The sequence below is a fragment of the Pseudophryne corroboree genome, chromosome 1 (assembly GCF_028390025.1).
Source record: "Pseudophryne corroboree isolate aPseCor3 chromosome 1, aPseCor3.hap2, whole genome shotgun sequence".
In the NCBI taxonomy this organism is placed as follows: Eukaryota; Metazoa; Chordata; class Amphibia; order Anura; family Myobatrachidae; genus Pseudophryne; species Pseudophryne corroboree.
Genome location: NC_086444.1, coordinates 173,684,611 through 173,703,150, shown reverse-complemented (window position 1 = coordinate 173,703,150; position 18,540 = coordinate 173,684,611). Strand labels below are relative to the sequence as shown.

The 18,540-nt window shown below is 48.7% G+C and overlaps 1 protein-coding gene across 3 annotated transcripts in view; it reads right to left on the bottom strand.

Moving 5' to 3' along the window:
- Positions 1 to 18,540, bottom strand: part of ZFYVE16 (zinc finger FYVE-type containing 16) — a 200,088-nt gene that overhangs the window by 94,663 nt on the left and 86,885 nt on the right. For all 3 annotated transcript variants that reach the window (XM_063963906.1, XM_063963908.1, XM_063963907.1), the window contains 3 exons: positions 10,836 to 11,060; positions 9,329 to 9,411; positions 3,423 to 3,527 (listed from right to left, as the gene is read on the bottom strand). In XM_063963906.1, the coding sequence (XP_063819976.1) occupies positions 3,423 to 3,527; positions 9,329 to 9,411; positions 10,836 to 11,060 (413 nt within the window). The remainder of the gene's footprint in view (positions 1 to 3,422; positions 3,528 to 9,328; positions 9,412 to 10,835; positions 11,061 to 18,540) is intronic.

The window sequence follows — 18,540 nt, the reverse complement described above, 5'->3', positions numbered from 1 at the left end:
CTGGTACGCCTGACCCTTTGCTTTACATGGAGGTCGAAAGAAACTCAAAGTAGTACTCTTAGCCTTCGGAACCGTAGGATTAGTACTTGGGAGAAACACAGTCTTGGCCGACGCCAAGTCGGTCACAATTTTGTTCAGATCTCCAAATAGTATATCTCCCTTAAAAGGGAGTACCTCCAAGGTCTTCTTAGAGTCAAGGTCCACCGACCAGGAACGTACCAACAGAATCCGGCGAGCCAGGATAGACGGCCTCTGATGCCGCCATAACGCCTGCATCAGAGGCCGCCTCCTGAATATAGTGGGAGGCCATGGTAATATAGGTCAGATATTGTCTGGCAGTGTCAGAAAAACGCAGAGGTAGCTCTTACTCAATCGCTTGAACCCATGCTTCAATGCCTTTTGCAGCCTAAGAGGCTGCCATAGTAGGTCTATGTACAGCACCTGTAAGAGTGTAAATAGACTTCAAGCAACCCTCCACACGCTTATCCGTCGGTTCCTTCAAAGAGGTGACAGGCAGAGTAGATGACACCACAAAACGGGCTATATGTGAGTTCACTAGTGGCGGAGTTTCCCACTTGTTACTCAACTCTGCAGAGATAGGATAGCGATTAGACAGGGAAAATTTCTTTCCTGGAGAAGACCAGGATTCCTGATGTATGTCAATTAGATGGTCAGAATGTCGTAAGACTAATTTAGTAACCTTCTGACGTTTGAATTTATCAGGTTTCTTAGACGTATCAGGAGGTTCAATCTCATCTTCAATCTGAAGAATCAGCTTGATAGCCTCCACTAGGTCAGGAACATCAACCTGTGTTGTAGAATCTTCATCAGATGCAGCAGTATCAGTATCTGATGGATCAGTATATTCCCCATCCGAATCGGAAGAATCATCCGAAATATTAGTGGATTGTGAGGAAGAAATGGCCCGCTTAGATTACCCTTTGGTCCAATAGGGCGAGGGTTAGGTTTCTGTTTAACCAAGGACTGATTTAATTGCTGTAACTGGGTTGACAGAGTATCCGCCCATGGTGGATTAACTACAGGGACAATATGTGGCTGTAACGGCACGGGAGGTCCCACAGGGGGCGTAAGTCTTGTTACAAGCGTAGTCAGCATATTTGAAAATGCAGCCCAAGGTGGATCTGCCACAGGTGCTGCAGGCTGACTAGGGGGTGAAGAACACCCAGTACCTGGACCCTCAGCAGAAATAATTTCCTCGGGTAAATCTGTGGCGTCAGCACTCCATGATGCAGGAGCGTCTGCAGAATTCCCACCCTGTGCAGCAGACATTATTGGGAATGTAGCCTTAGGGCGTATCAGTACAATATAGCCAGACAAACATAATACCTGACAAAAAAAACCTAAGATATGTGACTGCAATTGCAAAGCACAAACAGAGGATTTAATTATGAAGTGACTGAAACACAGTCACAGGTATAATGCAGAAATTATTACCTATAAACAATAAGACTGCACTGGACTAGTAATACTACATAGAGATATGTATGTATACAGATATAACAATGCACAGTAAACACTGGATATATATCACAGAATACTTGTACTAAATATTCACATAGTAGTGCACTTGTTCTTAACTAACGCTGTCTAAACGACATGTAGAATACTTAAGTGTCCTGTAAATGCACAGCACTGATGAGGCAAGCGGCTTTACAGAGGAGACAGTGTCCAGCAGTCCCAGGATCAGCGCAGCTCTGTGAAATGGCGCCCAAAGGCGAGTGAGTGAAATGGCGACAAAGGCGAGTGAGGGGGAGAGAGAGAGATGCAGCTCCAGGGCGGGAACACATGCTGTAGATGGAGCCTGGAGTTTGGGGAGGGGCTACATGTTAGCGCCTTATCCCCTCTGCTGGACTTCACCACGGGGTACTATGGAGCCTATACTAAACGGATTTTAGTAAAACCGACCTGTGCTCCCTGCCCTGGTGGATATAGTGGGGTCCCTGCACAGGCACAGTGTCCACGCCAGTGGCGCGGTCCGTCTCCTGGGACCGCGATTTTGGCAGGTCCCACCTTGGGGACCCTCTTACCCTCCCTCCTTGAAGTGCGGCCACGCGATCCAGGAGAGCAGCAGCAGCGGTGATGTGTGCCTGATGACCAGAGCGCCTCCGCTGCAAGTACCCGGCAACCAGGGCGCGGGAGTATGCAGCGCCGCTGGGGGAGGTGATGGAGCCGCAGCACAGAATGTCAGCCTGACATGCCTGTGCTGCGGCCCTTGAAGTCTTCTTTCTTCTTAAAAAGCTATTAAGGCTGCCTAGCGCAGCCCCACCTGTTAGCTGTCTGCACTACAGGCACCAACTTACAAACTGAGCTCCAGTGCCCGGAGGCAGGGCTATAGAGGAGGCGGTGCAAGGCATCCTGGAAACAATCAAAGCTTTAGCCCAGGCCTGGCCAACCTGTGGCTCTCCAGATGTTGTGAAACTACACATCCCAGCATTCTCTGCCACAGTTTTAGCATTCCCTAATAGCAAAACTGTGGCAAGGCATGATGGGACTTGTAGTTTTACAACAGCTGGAGAGCCACAGGTTGGCCAGGCCTGCTTTAGCCTGTTGGTGCCTCGGATCAAGATCCAACTCTACACCCCGATGTTATTCCCTGTGGAATACCAGTGTACCCCGCTGCAGAAGTATAGTTATTAATATAAACCTATAGCATAATCTTGCTAAACACTTGCATCATTTTGTAACTAGATTTACTGGAATGAAGACTAGAAATTATAAAAGTCATAAAGCATATAAAAAAAAGGAATTATAGGTTTATATTTTACTCAGAAAAACATGGTCCAATAAGAATTTGCTGTGATCCCTTGTGGATTGTTTTCAGATAGATGAAAACCTTGACTTATTTATGAAAGCAAAAACATTCTGAAAGGACCTTAAAACAATAAAAAGTTGGGGTTTTTTTGTAATTGAGTCCATTCAGAACGTTTGTATTTGTTGCAACACTTGTAACCAATCATAAAAGTAGAATTATCACAGCACCACAAAAATTACTGTAAAGTGTATCAATAACGTAAGGGTCGGTGATGTTTCCAGTTGTGTAATGGTGTAAGACAGGGCTACATGTGACAAGGGCAGTGCCATAATGTGGTGAGGAGGAGTATGGAAGCAAGCGATGGGAATTTAGATACTAATCATTAAATAGTATAAGGAATCGCTCCCTGTTATGTGCTAGGCAATGTTGTGCAGGAAACTCTTTAGGATATATTTACTAAAGTGCAGGTTTATAGAAATGGAGATGTTGCCCATAGCAACCAATCAGATTTTACTTGTTTATTTAGCACCTTCTAAAAGATAAGGGCAACATCTTCACTCCTATAAACCCTCACTTTCGTAAATATACCCCTTGGAGTCAAAAGCAATGCTACAGAAGACAAAACATCCAAGTAATTTGTTTAACTTACCTCATTATGTCGCTTTGAAGGTATCTTAATGTAGCTTTTTCCCATTTCCATGTGAATTACCAAACCATCTACATGCGGTATTGTATACTGGTAATTTCTAAGGTCCTAAAAAAAAACAATAAAAAAAAAAAACCCACGTTGTATTAGTACACTAAATAGGTCACTCTCACTATGGCACATATATAACCATCAATGTAAAGTAAAAGTATGCCCCAAAAAAAATAAGATTTTACTTACCGATAAATCTATTTCTCGGAGTCCGTAGTGGATGCTGGGGTTCCTGAAAGGACCATGGGGAATAGCGGCTCCGCAGGAGACAGGGCACAAAAAGTAAAGCTTTTTCCGATCAGGTGGTGTGCACTGGCTCCTCCCCCTATGACCCTCCTCCAGACTCCAGTTAGGTACTGTGCCCGGACGAGCGTACACAATAAGGGAGGATTTGGAATCCCGGGTAAGACTCATACCAGCCACACCAATCACACCGTACAACTTGTGATCTAAACCCAGTTAACAGTATGATAACAGCGGAGCCTCTGAAAGATGGCTTCCTTCAACAATAACCCGAATTAGTTAACAATAACTATGTACAATTTATGCAGATAATCCGCACTTGGGATGGGCGCCCAGCATCCACTACGGACTCCGAGAAATAGATTTATCGGTAAGTAAAATCTTATTTTCTCTATCGTCCTAGTGGATGCTGGGGTTCCTGAAAGGACCATGGGGATTATACCAAAGCTCCCAAACGGGCGGGAGAGTGCGGATGACTCTGCAGCACCGAATGAGAGAACTCCAGGTCCTCCTTAGCCAGAGTATCAAATTTGTAAAATTTTACAAACGTGTTCTCCCCTGACCACGTAGCTGCTCGGCAAAGTTGTAATGCCGAGACCCCTCGGGCAGCCGCCCAAGATGAGCCCACCTTCCTTGTGGAGTGGGCCTTTACAGATTTAGGCTGTGGCAGGCCTGCCACAGAATGTGCAAGTTGGATTGTGCTACAGATCCAACGAGCAATCGTCTGCTTAGACGCCGGAGCACCCATCTTGTTGGGTGCATACAATATAAACAACGAGTCAGATTTTCTGACTCCAGCTGTCCTTGCAATATATATTTTTAATGCTCTGACAACGTCCAGTAACTTGGAGTCCTCCAAGTCACTTGTAGCCGCAGGCACTACAATAGGCTGGTTCAGATGAAATGCTGACACCACCTTAGGGAGAAAATGCGGACGAGTCCGCAGTTCTGCCCTGTCCGAATGGAAAATCAGATATGGGCTTTTGTAAGATAAAGCTGCCAATTCTGACACTCTCCTGGCAGAAGCCAGGGCCAGAAGCATGGTCACTTTCCATGTGAGATATTTCAAATCCACCTTTTTTAGTGGTTCAAACCAATGAGATTTTAGGAAATCCAAAACCACATTGAGATCCCACGGTGCCACTGGAGGCACCACAGGAGGCTGTATATGCAGCACTCCCTTAACAAAGATCTGGACTTCAGGGACTGAAGCCAATTCTTTTTGAAAGAAAATCGACAGGGCCGAAATTTGAACCTTAATAGATCCCAATTTGAGACCCATTGACAATCCTGATTGCAGGAAATGTAGGAATCGACCCAGTTGAAATTCCTCCGTCGGAGCACTCCGATCTTCGCACCACGCAACATATTTTCGCCAAATTCGGTGATAATGTTGCACGGTTACTTCCTTCCTTGCTTTAATCAAAGTAGGAATGACTTCTTCCGGCATGCCTTTTTCCTTTAGGATCCGGCGTTCAACCGCCATGCCGTCAAACGCAGCCGCGGTAAGTCTTGAAACAGACAGGGACCCTGCTGAAGCAAGTCCCTCCTTAGAGGTAGAGGCCACGGATCTTCCGTGATCATCTCTTGAAGTTCCGGGTACCAAGTCCTTCTTGGCCAATCCGGAACCACTAGTATCGTTCTTACGCCTCTTTGCCGTATAATTCTCAATACTTTTGGTATGAGAGGCAGAGGAGGAAACACATACACCGACTGGTACACCCAAGGCGTTACCAGCGCGTCCACAGCTATTGCCTGCGGATCTCTTGACCTGGCGCAATACCTGTCCAGTTTTTTGTTGAGGCGAGACGCCATCATGTCCACCATTGGTCTTTCCCAACGGGTTACCAGCATGTGGAAGACTTCTGGATGAAGTCCCCACTCTCCCGGGTGAAGATCGTGTCTGCTGAGGAAGTCTGCTTCCCAGTTGTCCACTCCCGGGATGAACACTGCTGACAGTGCTATCACATGATTCTCTGCCCAGCGAAGAATCCTTGCAGCTTCTGCCATTGCACTCCTGCTTCTTGTGCCGCCCTGTCTGTTCACATGGGCGACTGCCGTGATGTTGTCCGACTGGATCAACACCGGTTTTCCCTGAAGCAGAGGTTCTGCCTGGCTTAGAGCATTGTATATTGCTCTTAGTTCCAGAATGTTTATGTGAAGAGACGTTTCCAGGCTCGTCCATACTCCCTGGAAGTTTCTTCCTTGTGTGACTGCTCCCCAGCCTCTCAGGCTGGCGTCCGTGGTCACCAGGATCCAATCCTGTATGCCGAATCTGCGGCCCTCCAATAGATGAGCACTCTGCAACCACCACAGAAGAGACACCCTTGTCCTTGGAGACAGGGTTATCCGCAGGTGCATCTGAAGATGCGACCCTGACCATTTGTTCAACAGATCCCTTTGGAAAATTCTTGCGTGGAATCTGCCGAATGGAATTGCTTCGTAAGAAGCCACCATTTTTCCCAGGACTCTTGTGCATTGATGTACAGACACCTTTCCTGGTTTTAGGAGGTTCCTGACAAGCTCGGATAACTCCTTGGCTTTTTCCTCCGGGAGAAAAACCTTTTTCTGAACCGTGTCCAGAATCATCCCTAGGAACAGCAGATGAGTTGTCGGCATTAACTGGGATTTTGGAATATTCAGAATCCACCCGTGCTGTTTTAGCACTTCCTGAGACAGTGCTAATCCCATCTCTAGCTGTTCTCTGGACCTCGCCCTTATTAGGAGATCGTCCAAGTATGGGATAATTAATACGCCTTTTCTTCGAAGAAGAATCATCATCTCGGCCATTACCTTTGTAAAGATCCGAGGTGCCGTGGACAATCCGAACGGCAGCGTCTGAAACTGATAGTGACAGTTCTGTACGACGAACCTGAGGTACCCCTGGTGTGAGGGGTAAATTGGAACGTGGAGATACGCATCCTTGATGTCCAAGGATACCATAAAGTCCCCCTCTTCCAGGTTCGCTATCACTGCTCTGAGTGACTCCATTTTGAACTTGAACTTCTTTATGTACAGGTTCAAGGACTTCAGATTTAGAATAGGCCTTACCGAGCCATCCGGCTTCGGTACCACAAAAAGAGTGGAATAATACCCCTTCCCTTGTTGCAGAAGAGGTACCTTGACTATCACCTGCTGAGAGTACAGCTTGTGAATGGCTTCCAACACCGTCTCCCTTTCGGAGGGGGACGTTGGTAAAGCAGACTTCAGGAAACGGCGAGGTGGATCTGTCTCTAATTCCAACCTGTATCCCTGAGATATTATCTGCAGGATCCAGGGATCTACTTGCGAGTGAGCCCACTGCGCGCTGTAATTTTTGAGACGACCCCCCACGGTCCCCGAGTCCGCTTGAGAAGCCCCAGCGTCATGCTGAGGCTTTTGTAGAAGCCGGGGAGGGCTTCTGATCCTGGGAAGGAGCTGCGTGTTGCTGTCTCTTCCCTCGACCTTTGCCTCGTGGCAGATATGAATAGCCCTTTGCTCTCTTATTTTTAAAGGAACGAAAGGGCTGCGGTTGAAAAGTCGGTGCCTTTTTCTGTTGGGGAGTGACTTGAGGTAGAAAGGTGGATTTCCCGGCTGTAGCCGTGGCCACCAAATCTGATAGACCGACTCCAAATAACTCCTCCCCTTTATACGGCAAAACTTCCATATGCCGTTTTGAATCCGCATCGCCTGTCCACTGTCGCGTCCATAAAGCTCTTCTGGCCGAAATGGACATAGCACTTACCCGTGATGCCAGTGTGCATATATCCCTCTGTGCATCACGCATATAAAGAAATGCATCCTTTATTTGTTCTAACGACAGTAAAATATTGTCCCTGTCCAGGGTATCAATATTTTCAATCAGGGATTCTGACCAAACTACCCCCGCACTGCCCATCCAGGCAGTCGCTACAGCTGGTCGTAGTATAACACCTGCATGTGTGTATATACTTTTTTGGATATTTTCCATCCTCCTATCTGATGGATCTTTAAGTGCGGCCGTCTCAGGAGAGGGTAACGCCACTTGTTTAGATAAGCGTGTTAGCGCCTTGTCCACCCTAGGAGGTGTTTCCCAGCGCTCCCTAACCTCTGGCGGGAAAGGGTATAATGCCAATAATTTCTTTGAAATTATCAGCTTTTTATCAGGGGCAACCCACGCTTCATTACACACGTCATTTAGTTCTTCTGATTCAGGAAAAACTATAGGTAGTTTTTTCATACCCCACATAATACCCTGTTTAGTGGTACCTGTAGTATCAGCTAAATGTAACGCCTCCTTCATTGCCAAAATCATATAACGTGTGGCCCTACTGGAAAATACGGTTGATTCGTCACCGTCACCACTGGAGTCATCGCCTGTGTCTGGGTCTGTGTCGACCGACTGAGGCAAAGGGCGTTTCACAGCCCCTGACGGTGTTTGAGTCGCCTGGACAGGCACTAATTGATTGTCCGGCCGTCTCATGTCGTCAAACGACTGCTTTAGCGTGTTGACACTATCCCGTAGTTCCATAAATAAAGGCATCCATTCTGGTGTCGACTCCCTAGGGGGTGACATCCTCATATTTGGCAATTGCTCCGCCTCCACACCAATATCGTCCTCATACATGTCGACACACACGTACCGACACACAGCAGACACACAGGGAATGCTCCTAACGAAGACAGGACCCACTAGCCCTTTGGGGAGACAGAGGGAGAGTTTGCCAGCACACACCAAAAGCGCTATATATATATCAGGGATAGCCTTATAATAAGTGCTCCCTTATAGCTGCTTTGTTATATCAAAATATCGCCATAAATGTGCCCCCCCCTCTCTGTTTTACCCTGTTTCTGTAGTGCAGTGCAGGGGAGAGACTTGGGAGCCGTCCTGACCAGCGGAGCTGTGAGAGGAAATGGCGCCGTGTGCTGAGGAGATAGGCCCCGCCCCTTTTCCGGCGGGCTCGTCTCCCGCTATTTAGAAAAATTAGGCAGGGGTTAAATATCTCCATATAGCCTCTAGGGCTATATGTGAGGTATTTTTAGCCTTTATAGGTACTCATTTGCCTCCCAGGGCGCCCCCCTCCCAGCGCCCTGCACCCTCAGTGACTGCCGTGTGAAGTGTGCTGAGAGGAAAATGGCGCACAGCTGCAGTGCTGTGCGCTACCTTTAGAAGACTGCAGGAGTCTTCAGCCGCCGATTCTGGACCTCTTCTGATTTCAGCATCTGCAAGGGGGCCGGCGGCGTGGCTCCGGTGACCATCCAGGCTGTACCTGTGATCGTCCCTCTGGAGCTTGATGTCCAGTAGCCAAGAAACCAATCCATCCTGCACGCAGGTGAGTTGACTCCTTCTCCCCTCAGTCCCTCGCTGCAGTGATCCTGTTGCCAGCAGGAATCACTGTAAAATAAAAAACCTAGCTAAACTTTCTCTAAGCAGCTCTTTAGGAGAGCCACCTAGATTGCACCCTTCTCGGCCGGGCACAAAAATCTAACTGGAGTCTGGAGGAGGGTCATAGGGGGAGGAGCCAGTGCACACCACCTGATCGGAAAAAGCTTTACTTTTTGTGCCCTGTCTCCTGCGGAGCCGCTATTCCCCATGGTCCTTTCAGGAACCCCAGCATCCACTAGGACGATAGAGAAATGTAAATACATTTACTTACCGTTAATAAGTTAATGATAGTGTGTCCTATCTCCCCAAATACAGATTTTCGATATCTGTGGCTTGTTATAGGACAAGGATAAACTGGAGGAATCAAAAAGAATAAAAACATTATAGTATAGCTTCCATCCAGACCAGGCTTGGCCTCCCTAGCTCTTGTGCAGTTACAAGTCTCAGCAGAGCCTAGGAGCTATAGTTCCATAACGGCTGGAGAGACACCAGGTTATTTTTCATAATACATGTTTGTTTCCTAGAACACACATTTTCGAGCATTCTAGAGGCAAAAATCCCCTTCTTTATGGATCACTAAACCTTTACATCATACCAACAAAGAAAAACAAGTTGTTTGAGCCTTATACCCCTTTCACACCTCACAAATAAGCCGGTATTGACCTGGCATATTGCCGGGTCAACGCGGGTCAGTGTGCGGTGTGAAAGCGCCATGTCGGAAATCCCGGGTCGCCTGACCCGGCAATTCAGCCCGGGAATAAAGCAGTGTTATTCCCGGGTTGAATACTGGGTCATGGCAGCGAAAACGTGCTCAACCCGGAACCCGTTCACTACAACAGGGAGAGGCGGCGCGGAGATGATCTCATCTCCTAGCGCCGCCTCCACCCCCCGCTGCTTTTGAACCGCACAGCATATTGCCGGGTCGGGGAAGCCAGCAGCAGCGTCCAATGCCGGATCCCACGTGGGAAGGACCCGTTTCCAATTCCCGGGTGGGACCCGGCATTGGTGGTGTTAAAGGGGTATTAGACAATAAACCTGAAAATTAAATCAATGGAGAGAATGTGAAGTATGTTAAATGTAAAAATACAGCAAGGATTCCGCACGTGTGGCTTTCTAGATCATAGTAGAGCCTGTGCTCCATTTATTTACAAAGACAATAAGGGACATTCATTGCAAACTAATGGGTAAATGTATTTTCCATTGTTATGGGAGAGAAGTGGTATCAGCGCATGTTATGTACACCGATACCGCTTCTCCTACATGTATAACACTGGCGGTACGCGCTAAGCACACCTGTCCATATCGGCGCTGCTATCTAAAAGATAACACCAATATCCAGGGCAGCAGCGCTGACCGCTACGACACCTGCAGCAATCGATATCGACAGCAGCAATCGATATCCGGACTCCAGGCTGCGCAGGATATCTTGCGTGATTTGCGAGATCTCGCGCATAGCAGTTCAGCTGGCCAGGCAGGGAGACCATGCAACAGCACTGAGCTGATGTGCTGAGTGCTCTGTGGGGATCGCAGGAGGGGGGAGTTTACACTCCCCCGATTCGACAGACAAGATGCTAATACATCTCGTCGGAGTGGCTTCCTGCTTCACCTTGGTAATGAGGTGAAGCAGGAAGTGTTATAGTGGCACTAAACATGCCACTTTAATACATTCCCCCTAAACTACAAAAATCCCTGTTTCACTTTAGGTTAAAGCATTAAGGCGCATTCTTTCTTTTTAAAACAGTACAAAAAAAAACAGGATATAGAAAAGTAACATTTACCATTATATTCTGCTCCCAATCTCAACATTAAACGCATAGGAAAAACTTTTGCCCAAGGAACCTCCATCTTCTGGATGATAACACCACACAAGAATGGATTATTTGGTACAGGTAATCCACTGAGATCCTGAAAGGTAGGTGCAAAAAACAGGAATCCGCCATGGTCCTTGCTACCCAGGAAACTTTCAGTAAATGTAATATTTTCCAAATGACCTATATATTTTCCTGTAAAAAAAAATAAGAATTTACTCACCGGTAATTCTATTTCTCGTAGTCCGTAGTGGATGCTGGGCTCCGTAAGGACCATGGGGAATAGCGGCTCCGCAGGAGACTGGGCACAACTATAAAGAAAGCTTTAGACTACTGGTGTGCACTGGCTCCTCCCACTATGACCCTCCTCCAGACTTCAGTTAGGATACTGTGCCCGGAAGAGCTGACACAATAAGGAAGGATTTTGAATCCCGGGTAAGACTCATACCAGCCACACCAATCACACCGTATAACTCGTGATACAATACCCAGTTAACAGTATGATAACAACTGAGCCTCTCAACAGATGGCTCAACAATAACCCTTTAGTTAAGCAATAACTATATACAAGTATTGCAGACAATCCGCACTTGGGATGGGCGCCCAGCATCCACTACGGACTACGAGAAATAGAATTACCGGTGAGTAAATTCTTATTTTCTCTGACGTCCTAAGTGGATGCTGGGACTCCGTAAGGACCATGGGGATTATACCAAAGCTCCCAAACGGGCGGGAGAGTGCGGATGACTCTGCAGCACCGAATGGGCAAACTCTAGGTCCTCCTCAGCCAGGGTGTCAAACTTGTAGAATTTAGCAAACGTGTTTGACCCCGACCAAGTAGCTGCTCGGCAAAGTTGAAGAGCCGAGACCCCTCGGGCAGCCGCCCAAGAAGAGCCCACCTTCCTCTTGGAATGGGCTTTCACTGATTTAGGATGCGGCAGTCCAGCCGCAGAATGTGCAAGCTGAATCGTACTACAGATCCAGCGAGCAATAGTCTGCTTTGAAGCAGGTGCACCCAACTTGTTGGGCGCATACAGGATAAAGAGCGAGTCAGTCTTTCTGACTCCAGCTGTCCTGGAAACATATTTTCAGGGCCCTGACTACGTCCAACAACTTGGAAGCCTCCAAGTCTTTTGTAGCCGCAGGCACCACGATAGGTTGGTTCAGATGAAAAGCTGATACCACTTTAGGGAGAAACTGGGGACGAGTCCTCAATTCCGCCCTATCCATATGGAAAATCAGATAAGGGCTTTTACATGACAAAGCCGCCAATTCTGATACACGCCTGGCCGAAGCCAAGGCCAACAACATGACCACTTTCCACGTGAGATATTTCAAATCCACGGTTTTCAGTGGCTCAAACCAATGTGACTTTAGGAAATCCAACACCACGTTGAGATCCCAAGGTGCCACTGGAGGCACAAAAGGGGGCTGAATATGCAGCACTCCCTTAACAAAAGTCTGAACTTCAGGTAGTGAAGCCAGTTCTCTCTGGAAGAAAATCGATAGAGCCGAAATCTGTACCTTAATGGAACCCAATTTAAGGCCCATAGTCACCCCTGACTGCAGGAAGTGCAGGAAACGGCCCAGCTGAAATTCCTCCGTTGGGGCCTTCCTGGCCTCACACCACGCAACATATTTTCGCCAAATGCGGTGATAATGGTTTGCAGTTACTCCTTTCCTAGCTTTAATCAGCGTAGGAATGACTTCCTCCGGAATGCCCTTTTCCTTCAGGATCCGGTGTTCAACCGCCATGCCGTCAAACGCAGCCGCGGTAAGTCTTGGAACAGACAGGGCCCCTGCTGCAGCAGGTCTTGTCTGAGCGGTAGAGGCCATGGGTCCTCTGAGATAATTTCTTGAAGTTCCGGGTACCAAGCTCTTCTTGGCCAATCCGGAACAATGAGTATAGTTCTTACTCCTCTTCTCCGTATTATCCTCAGTACCTTTGGTATGAGAGGAAGAGGAGGGAACACATAAACCGACCGGTACACCCACGGTGTCACTAGAGCGTCCACAGCTATCGCCTGCGGGTCTCTTGACCTGGCGCAATACTTTTCTAGCTTTTTGTTTAGGCGGGACGCCATCATGTCCACCTGTGGCCTTTCCCAATGGTTTACAATCATTTGAAAGACTTCTGGATGAAGTCCCCACTCTCCCGGGTGGAGGTCGTGCCTGCTGAGGAAGTCTGCTTCCCAGTTGTCCACTCCCAGAATGAACACTGCTTACAGTGCTAACACGTGATTTTCTGCCCATCGGAGAATCCTTGTGGCTTCTGCCATTGCCGTCCTGCTTCTCGTGCCGCCCTGTCGGTTTACATGGGCGACCGCCGTGATGTTGTCTGACTGGATCAGTACCGGCTGGTTTTGAAGCAGGGGTTTTGCCTGACTTTGGGCATTGTAAATGGCCCTTAGTTCCAGAATATTTATGTGCAGGGAAGTCTCCTGACTTGACCACAGTCCTTGGAAGTTTCTTCCCTGTGTGACTGCCCCCCAGCCTCGAAGGCTGGCATCCGTGGTCACCAGGACCCAGTCCTGTATGCCGAATCTGCGGCCTTCTTGAAGATGAGCACTCTACAGCCACCACAGCAGATACACCCTTGTCCTTGGAGACAGGGTTATCAGCCGATGCATCTGAAGATGCGATCCGGACCACTTGTCTAACAGGTCCCACTGAAAGGTTCTTGCATGAAACCTGCCGAATTAAATCGCTTCGTAGGAAGCTACCATCTTTCCCAGGATCCGCGTGCAGTGATGCACCGACACCTGTTTTGGTTTTAGGAGGCCTTTGACTAGAGATGACAGCTCCTTGGCCTTCTCCGGGAGAAACACCTTTTTTCTGTTCTGTGTCCAGAACCATCCCCAGGAACAGTAGACGTGTCGTAGGGACCAGCTGTGACTTTGGAATGTTTAGAATCCAGCCGTGTTGTTGTAGCACCTCCCGAGATAGTGCTACCCCGACCAACAACTGCTCTCTGGACCTCGCCTTTATCAGGAGATCGTCCAAGTACGGGATAATTAAAACTCCCTTCTTTCGAAGAAGTATCATCATTTCGGCCATTACCTTGGTAAAGACCCTCGGAGCCGTGGATAGACCGAACGGCAACGTCTGGAATTGGTAATGACAATCCTGTACCACAAATCTGAGGTACTCCTGGTGAGGATGGTAAATGGGGACATGCAGGTAAGCATCCTTGATGTCCAGTGATACCATGTAATCCCCCTCGTCCAGGCTTGCAATAACCGCCCTGAGCGATTCCATCTTGAACTTGAATTTTTTTATATATGTGTTCAAGGATTTCAAATTTAAAATGGGTCTCACCGAACCGTCCGGTTTCGGTACCACAAACATTGTGGAATAGTAACCCCGTCCTTGTTGAAGTAGGGGTACCTTTACTATCACCTGTTGTGAATACAGCTTGTGAATTGCCTGTAACACTGCCTCCCTGCCTAAGGGAGTGGTTGGCAAGGCAGATTTGAGGAAACGGCGGGGGGGAGACGTCTCGAATTCCAGCTTGTACCCCTGAGATACTATCTGAAAAATCCAGGGATCCACCCGTGAGCGAGCCCACTGATTGCTGAAATATTTGAGACGGGCCCCCACCGTACCTGGCTCCGCCTGTGGAGCCCCAGCGTCATGCTGTGGACTTAGAGGAAGCGGGGGAGGACTTTTGCTCCTGGGAACTGGCTGTATGCTGCAACTTTTTTCCCCTACCTATGCCTCTGGGCAGAAAGGACGCGCCTCTAACCCGCTTGCCCCTATTGGGCCGAAAGGACTGTACCTGATAATACGGTGCTTTCTTTGGCTGTGAGGGAACATGGGGTAAAAATGTAGACTTCCCAGCTGTTGCTGTGGAAACGAGGTCCGAGAGACCATCCCCGAACAACTCCTCACCCTTATAAGGCAGAACTTCCATGTGCCTTTTGGAATCTGCATCTCCTGTCCACTGCAGAGTCCATAACCCTCTCCTGGCAGAAATGGACATTGCACTAATTTTGGATGCCAGCCGGCAAATATCCCTCTGTGCATCCCTCAAGTATAAAAGTGCGTCTTTTATATGCTCTACGGTTAGCAATATAGTGTCCCTGTCTAGGGTATCAATATTTTCTGACAGGGAATCTGACCATGCAGCTGCAGCACTGCACATCCATGCTGAAGCAATAGCTGGTCTCAGTATAACACCTGTGTGTGTATATATAGATTTCAGGATAGCCTCCTGCTTTCTATCAGCAGATTCCTTCAGGGCGGCCGTATCCGGAGACGGTAGTGCCACCTTCTATGACAAGCGTGTGAGCGCTTTATCCACTCTAGGGGATGTTTCCCAACGTGACCTATCCTCTGGCGGGAAAGGGTACACCATTAGTAACCTCTTAGAAATTACCAGCTTCTTATCAGGGGAAGCCCACGCTTCTTCACACACTTCATTTAACTCCTCAGATGAAGGAAAAGCTACTGGTAGTTTTTTTTCTCCAAACATAATACCCTTTTTTGTGGTACCGGGGGTAACATCAGAAATGTGCAACACATTTTTCATTGCCTCAATCATGTAACGTGTGGCCCTACTGGAAGTTACATTAGTCTCATCGTCGTCGACACTGGAGTCAGTATCCGTGTCGAGATCTGTGTCTGCCATCTGAGGTAGCGGGCGTTTTAGAGCCCCTGATGGCTTTTGAGACGCCTGGGCAGGCACAGGCTGAGAAGCCGGCTGTCCCACATTTGGTATGTCGTCAAACCTTTTATGCAAGGAGTCGACACTGTCGCGTAATTCCTTCCACAGCACCATCCACTCAGGTGTCGACCCCGCAGGGGGTGACATCACATTTACAGGCATCTGCTCCGCCTCCACATAAGCCTCCTCATCAAACATGTCAACACAGCCGTACCGACACACCGCAAACACACAGGGAATGCTCTGACAGAGGACAGGACCCCACAAAGCCCTTTGGGGAGACAGAGTATGCCAGCACACACCAGAGCGCTATATAACACAGGGATCCCACTATAAATTAGTGTTTTCCCTTATAGCTGCTATATTATATATATATATATATATATATATATATATATATATATATCCTGCGCCTAAATTTAGTGCCCCCCCTCTCTTTTTTACCCTTCTGTAGGTTTCAGACTGCAGGGGAGAGCCAGGGAGCTTCCTTCCAGCGGAGCTGTGAGGGAAAAATGGCGCCAGTGTGCTGAGGGAGATGGCCCGCCCCTTTTCCGGCGGACTTCTCCCGCTTTTTCTGGAATACTGGCAGGGGTATTTTTACATCTATATAGCCTCTAGGACTATATATGATGTAGATTTGCCAGCCAAGGTGTCTTATATTGCCCTCAGGGCGCCCCCCCCAGCGCCCTGCACCCATCAGTGACCGGAGTGTGAGGTGTACATGAGGAGCAATGGCGCACAGCTGCAGTGCTGTGCGCTACCTTGGTGAAGACCGAAGTCTTCTGCCGCCGATTTTCCGGACCTCTTCATGCTTCTGGCTCTGTAAGGGGGACGGCAGCGCGGCTCCGGGAACGAACACCAAGGTCGGGTCCTGCGGTCGATCCCTCTGGAGCTAATGGTGTCCAGTAGCCTAAGAAGCCCAAACTACCACCTGTTAGGTAGGTTCGCTTCTTCTCCCCTTAGTCCCTCGCTGCAGTGAGTCTGTTGCCAGCAGATCTCACTGTAAAATAAAAAACCTAAATATACTTTCTTTCTAGGAACTCAGGAGAGACCCTAGTGTGCATCCAGCTCAGCCGGGCACAAGATTCTAACTGAAGTCTGGAGGAGGGTCGTAGTGGGAGGAGCCAGTGCACACCAGTAGTCTAAAGCTTTCTTTATAGTTGTGCCCAGTCTCCTGCGGAGCCGCTATTCCCCACGGAGTCCCAGCATCCACTTAGGACGTCAGAGAAATATACATATTTTAAATTTGCTTAAACAAGTGAAACACAGGCAGAATATATAGCAGTACTGTGTTCCATCCAAACATCAAGACAGCAAAACAGCTCCAGTTACTTTATACAACTAGGAGGCATACAGTATGTATCAGAGATAAAGTGGAAAGAGAAAGTACCAACCAATCAGCTCCTGTCAGCTTACAGGCTGTGGGGCATATGTACTAACTCGTGTTATGGGGGAGAAGTGTACAGCTTCTCACCCATGCATTAAGAAAGATGTGGGCAAATGAAAGGAATGCTATGCACCCGTCATTATCGGTGGCTCCTATCTTTAAGATAGCACGCAATCAGTGCCAGATTAAGGTCCACATGAGCCTAGAACTGAAGTTTCTGAAGAGACTATTGTGTGACTAGTGATGAGTGTGTGTGTGTGGGGGGGGGGGAGACATGACCAGTTCTGTGGGGTGTGGTCTTCATAGGAAGTGTGCCCTGCATTATGGACTGTAGCTAGCGCCTTCATTCACTCACCTCAATCACATTCCCCACATCTTTGTACAGGTCTGGTCGCTTGCTGTGCTTGCGGCTTTTGACAACTTTTATTAACTATAATGTTTTACTATTTTAAGTTATCTGGTTAGTTTTTTATTTATTTATCTGTTTATCATTAAACAAACTTCTACATTACAATGGACTACAATTTCCATAGCTGCTCTGCAGAGCCTAAAAGGGGTAGGAATGAATGTGGTATTTCCGTTTCATGACGAATATAATGTTTAATTAAAAAAAATATCTAATTACTACTGAGGTAGGTGAGTGCCATAACTAGACCAGGACGACGCGTCGGACCAGGACGACGAGGACGCGTCGGTACCAGGAGGACGAGGACGCGTCGGTACCAGGAGGACGAGGACACGTCGGTACCAGGAGGACGAGGACGCGTCGGACCAGGACGCGTCGGACCAGGACGACGCATCAGGCCAAGAGGACAAGTACCAAGAGGACGAAGACAAGTCGGGCCAAGAGAACTCGTCGGACCACAAAGACGAGGACCGGGGGACGCGTCAGACCAAGAGGATAAAGGACCGAGATGACATGCACCAGATAACGAGGACCAGGGGAACGCGTCGGATCAAAAGGACCAATGACAAGGAACAGAAAACGCAGACCGGGAGGACGCATTGGACCTAGAGGATTCGGGCCAGGAGGACGAGGACGCGTCGGGCCAGGAGGACGAGGACGCGTCGGGCCAGGAGGACGAGGACGCTTCGGAACCAGGAGGACGAGGACGCTTCGGAACCAGGAGGACGTGGACGCTTCGGAACCAGGAGGACGTGGACGCTTCGGAACCAGGAGGACGTGGACGCTTCGGAACCAGGACGACGAGGACGCGTCGGGCCAGAAGGACAAGGACCCGTCAGACCAGGAGGACGAGGACGCGTCAGACCAGGAGGACGCATCAGGCCAAGAGGACAAGGACCAAGAGGACGAAGACCAGTAAGATAAGTCGGGCCAAGAGAACTCGTCGGACCACAAAGACGAGGACCGGGGGACGCGTCAGACCAAGAGGATAAGGACCGAGATGACATGCACCAGATAACGAGGACCAGGGGAACGCGTCGGATCAAAAGGACCAATGACAAGGAACAGAAAACGCAGACCGGGAGGACGCATTGGACCTAGAGGATTCGGGCCAGGAGGACGAGGACGCTTCGGAACCAGGAGGACGAGGACGCTTCGGAACCAGGAGGACGTGGACGCTTCGGAACCAGGAGGACGTGGACGCTTCGGAACCAGG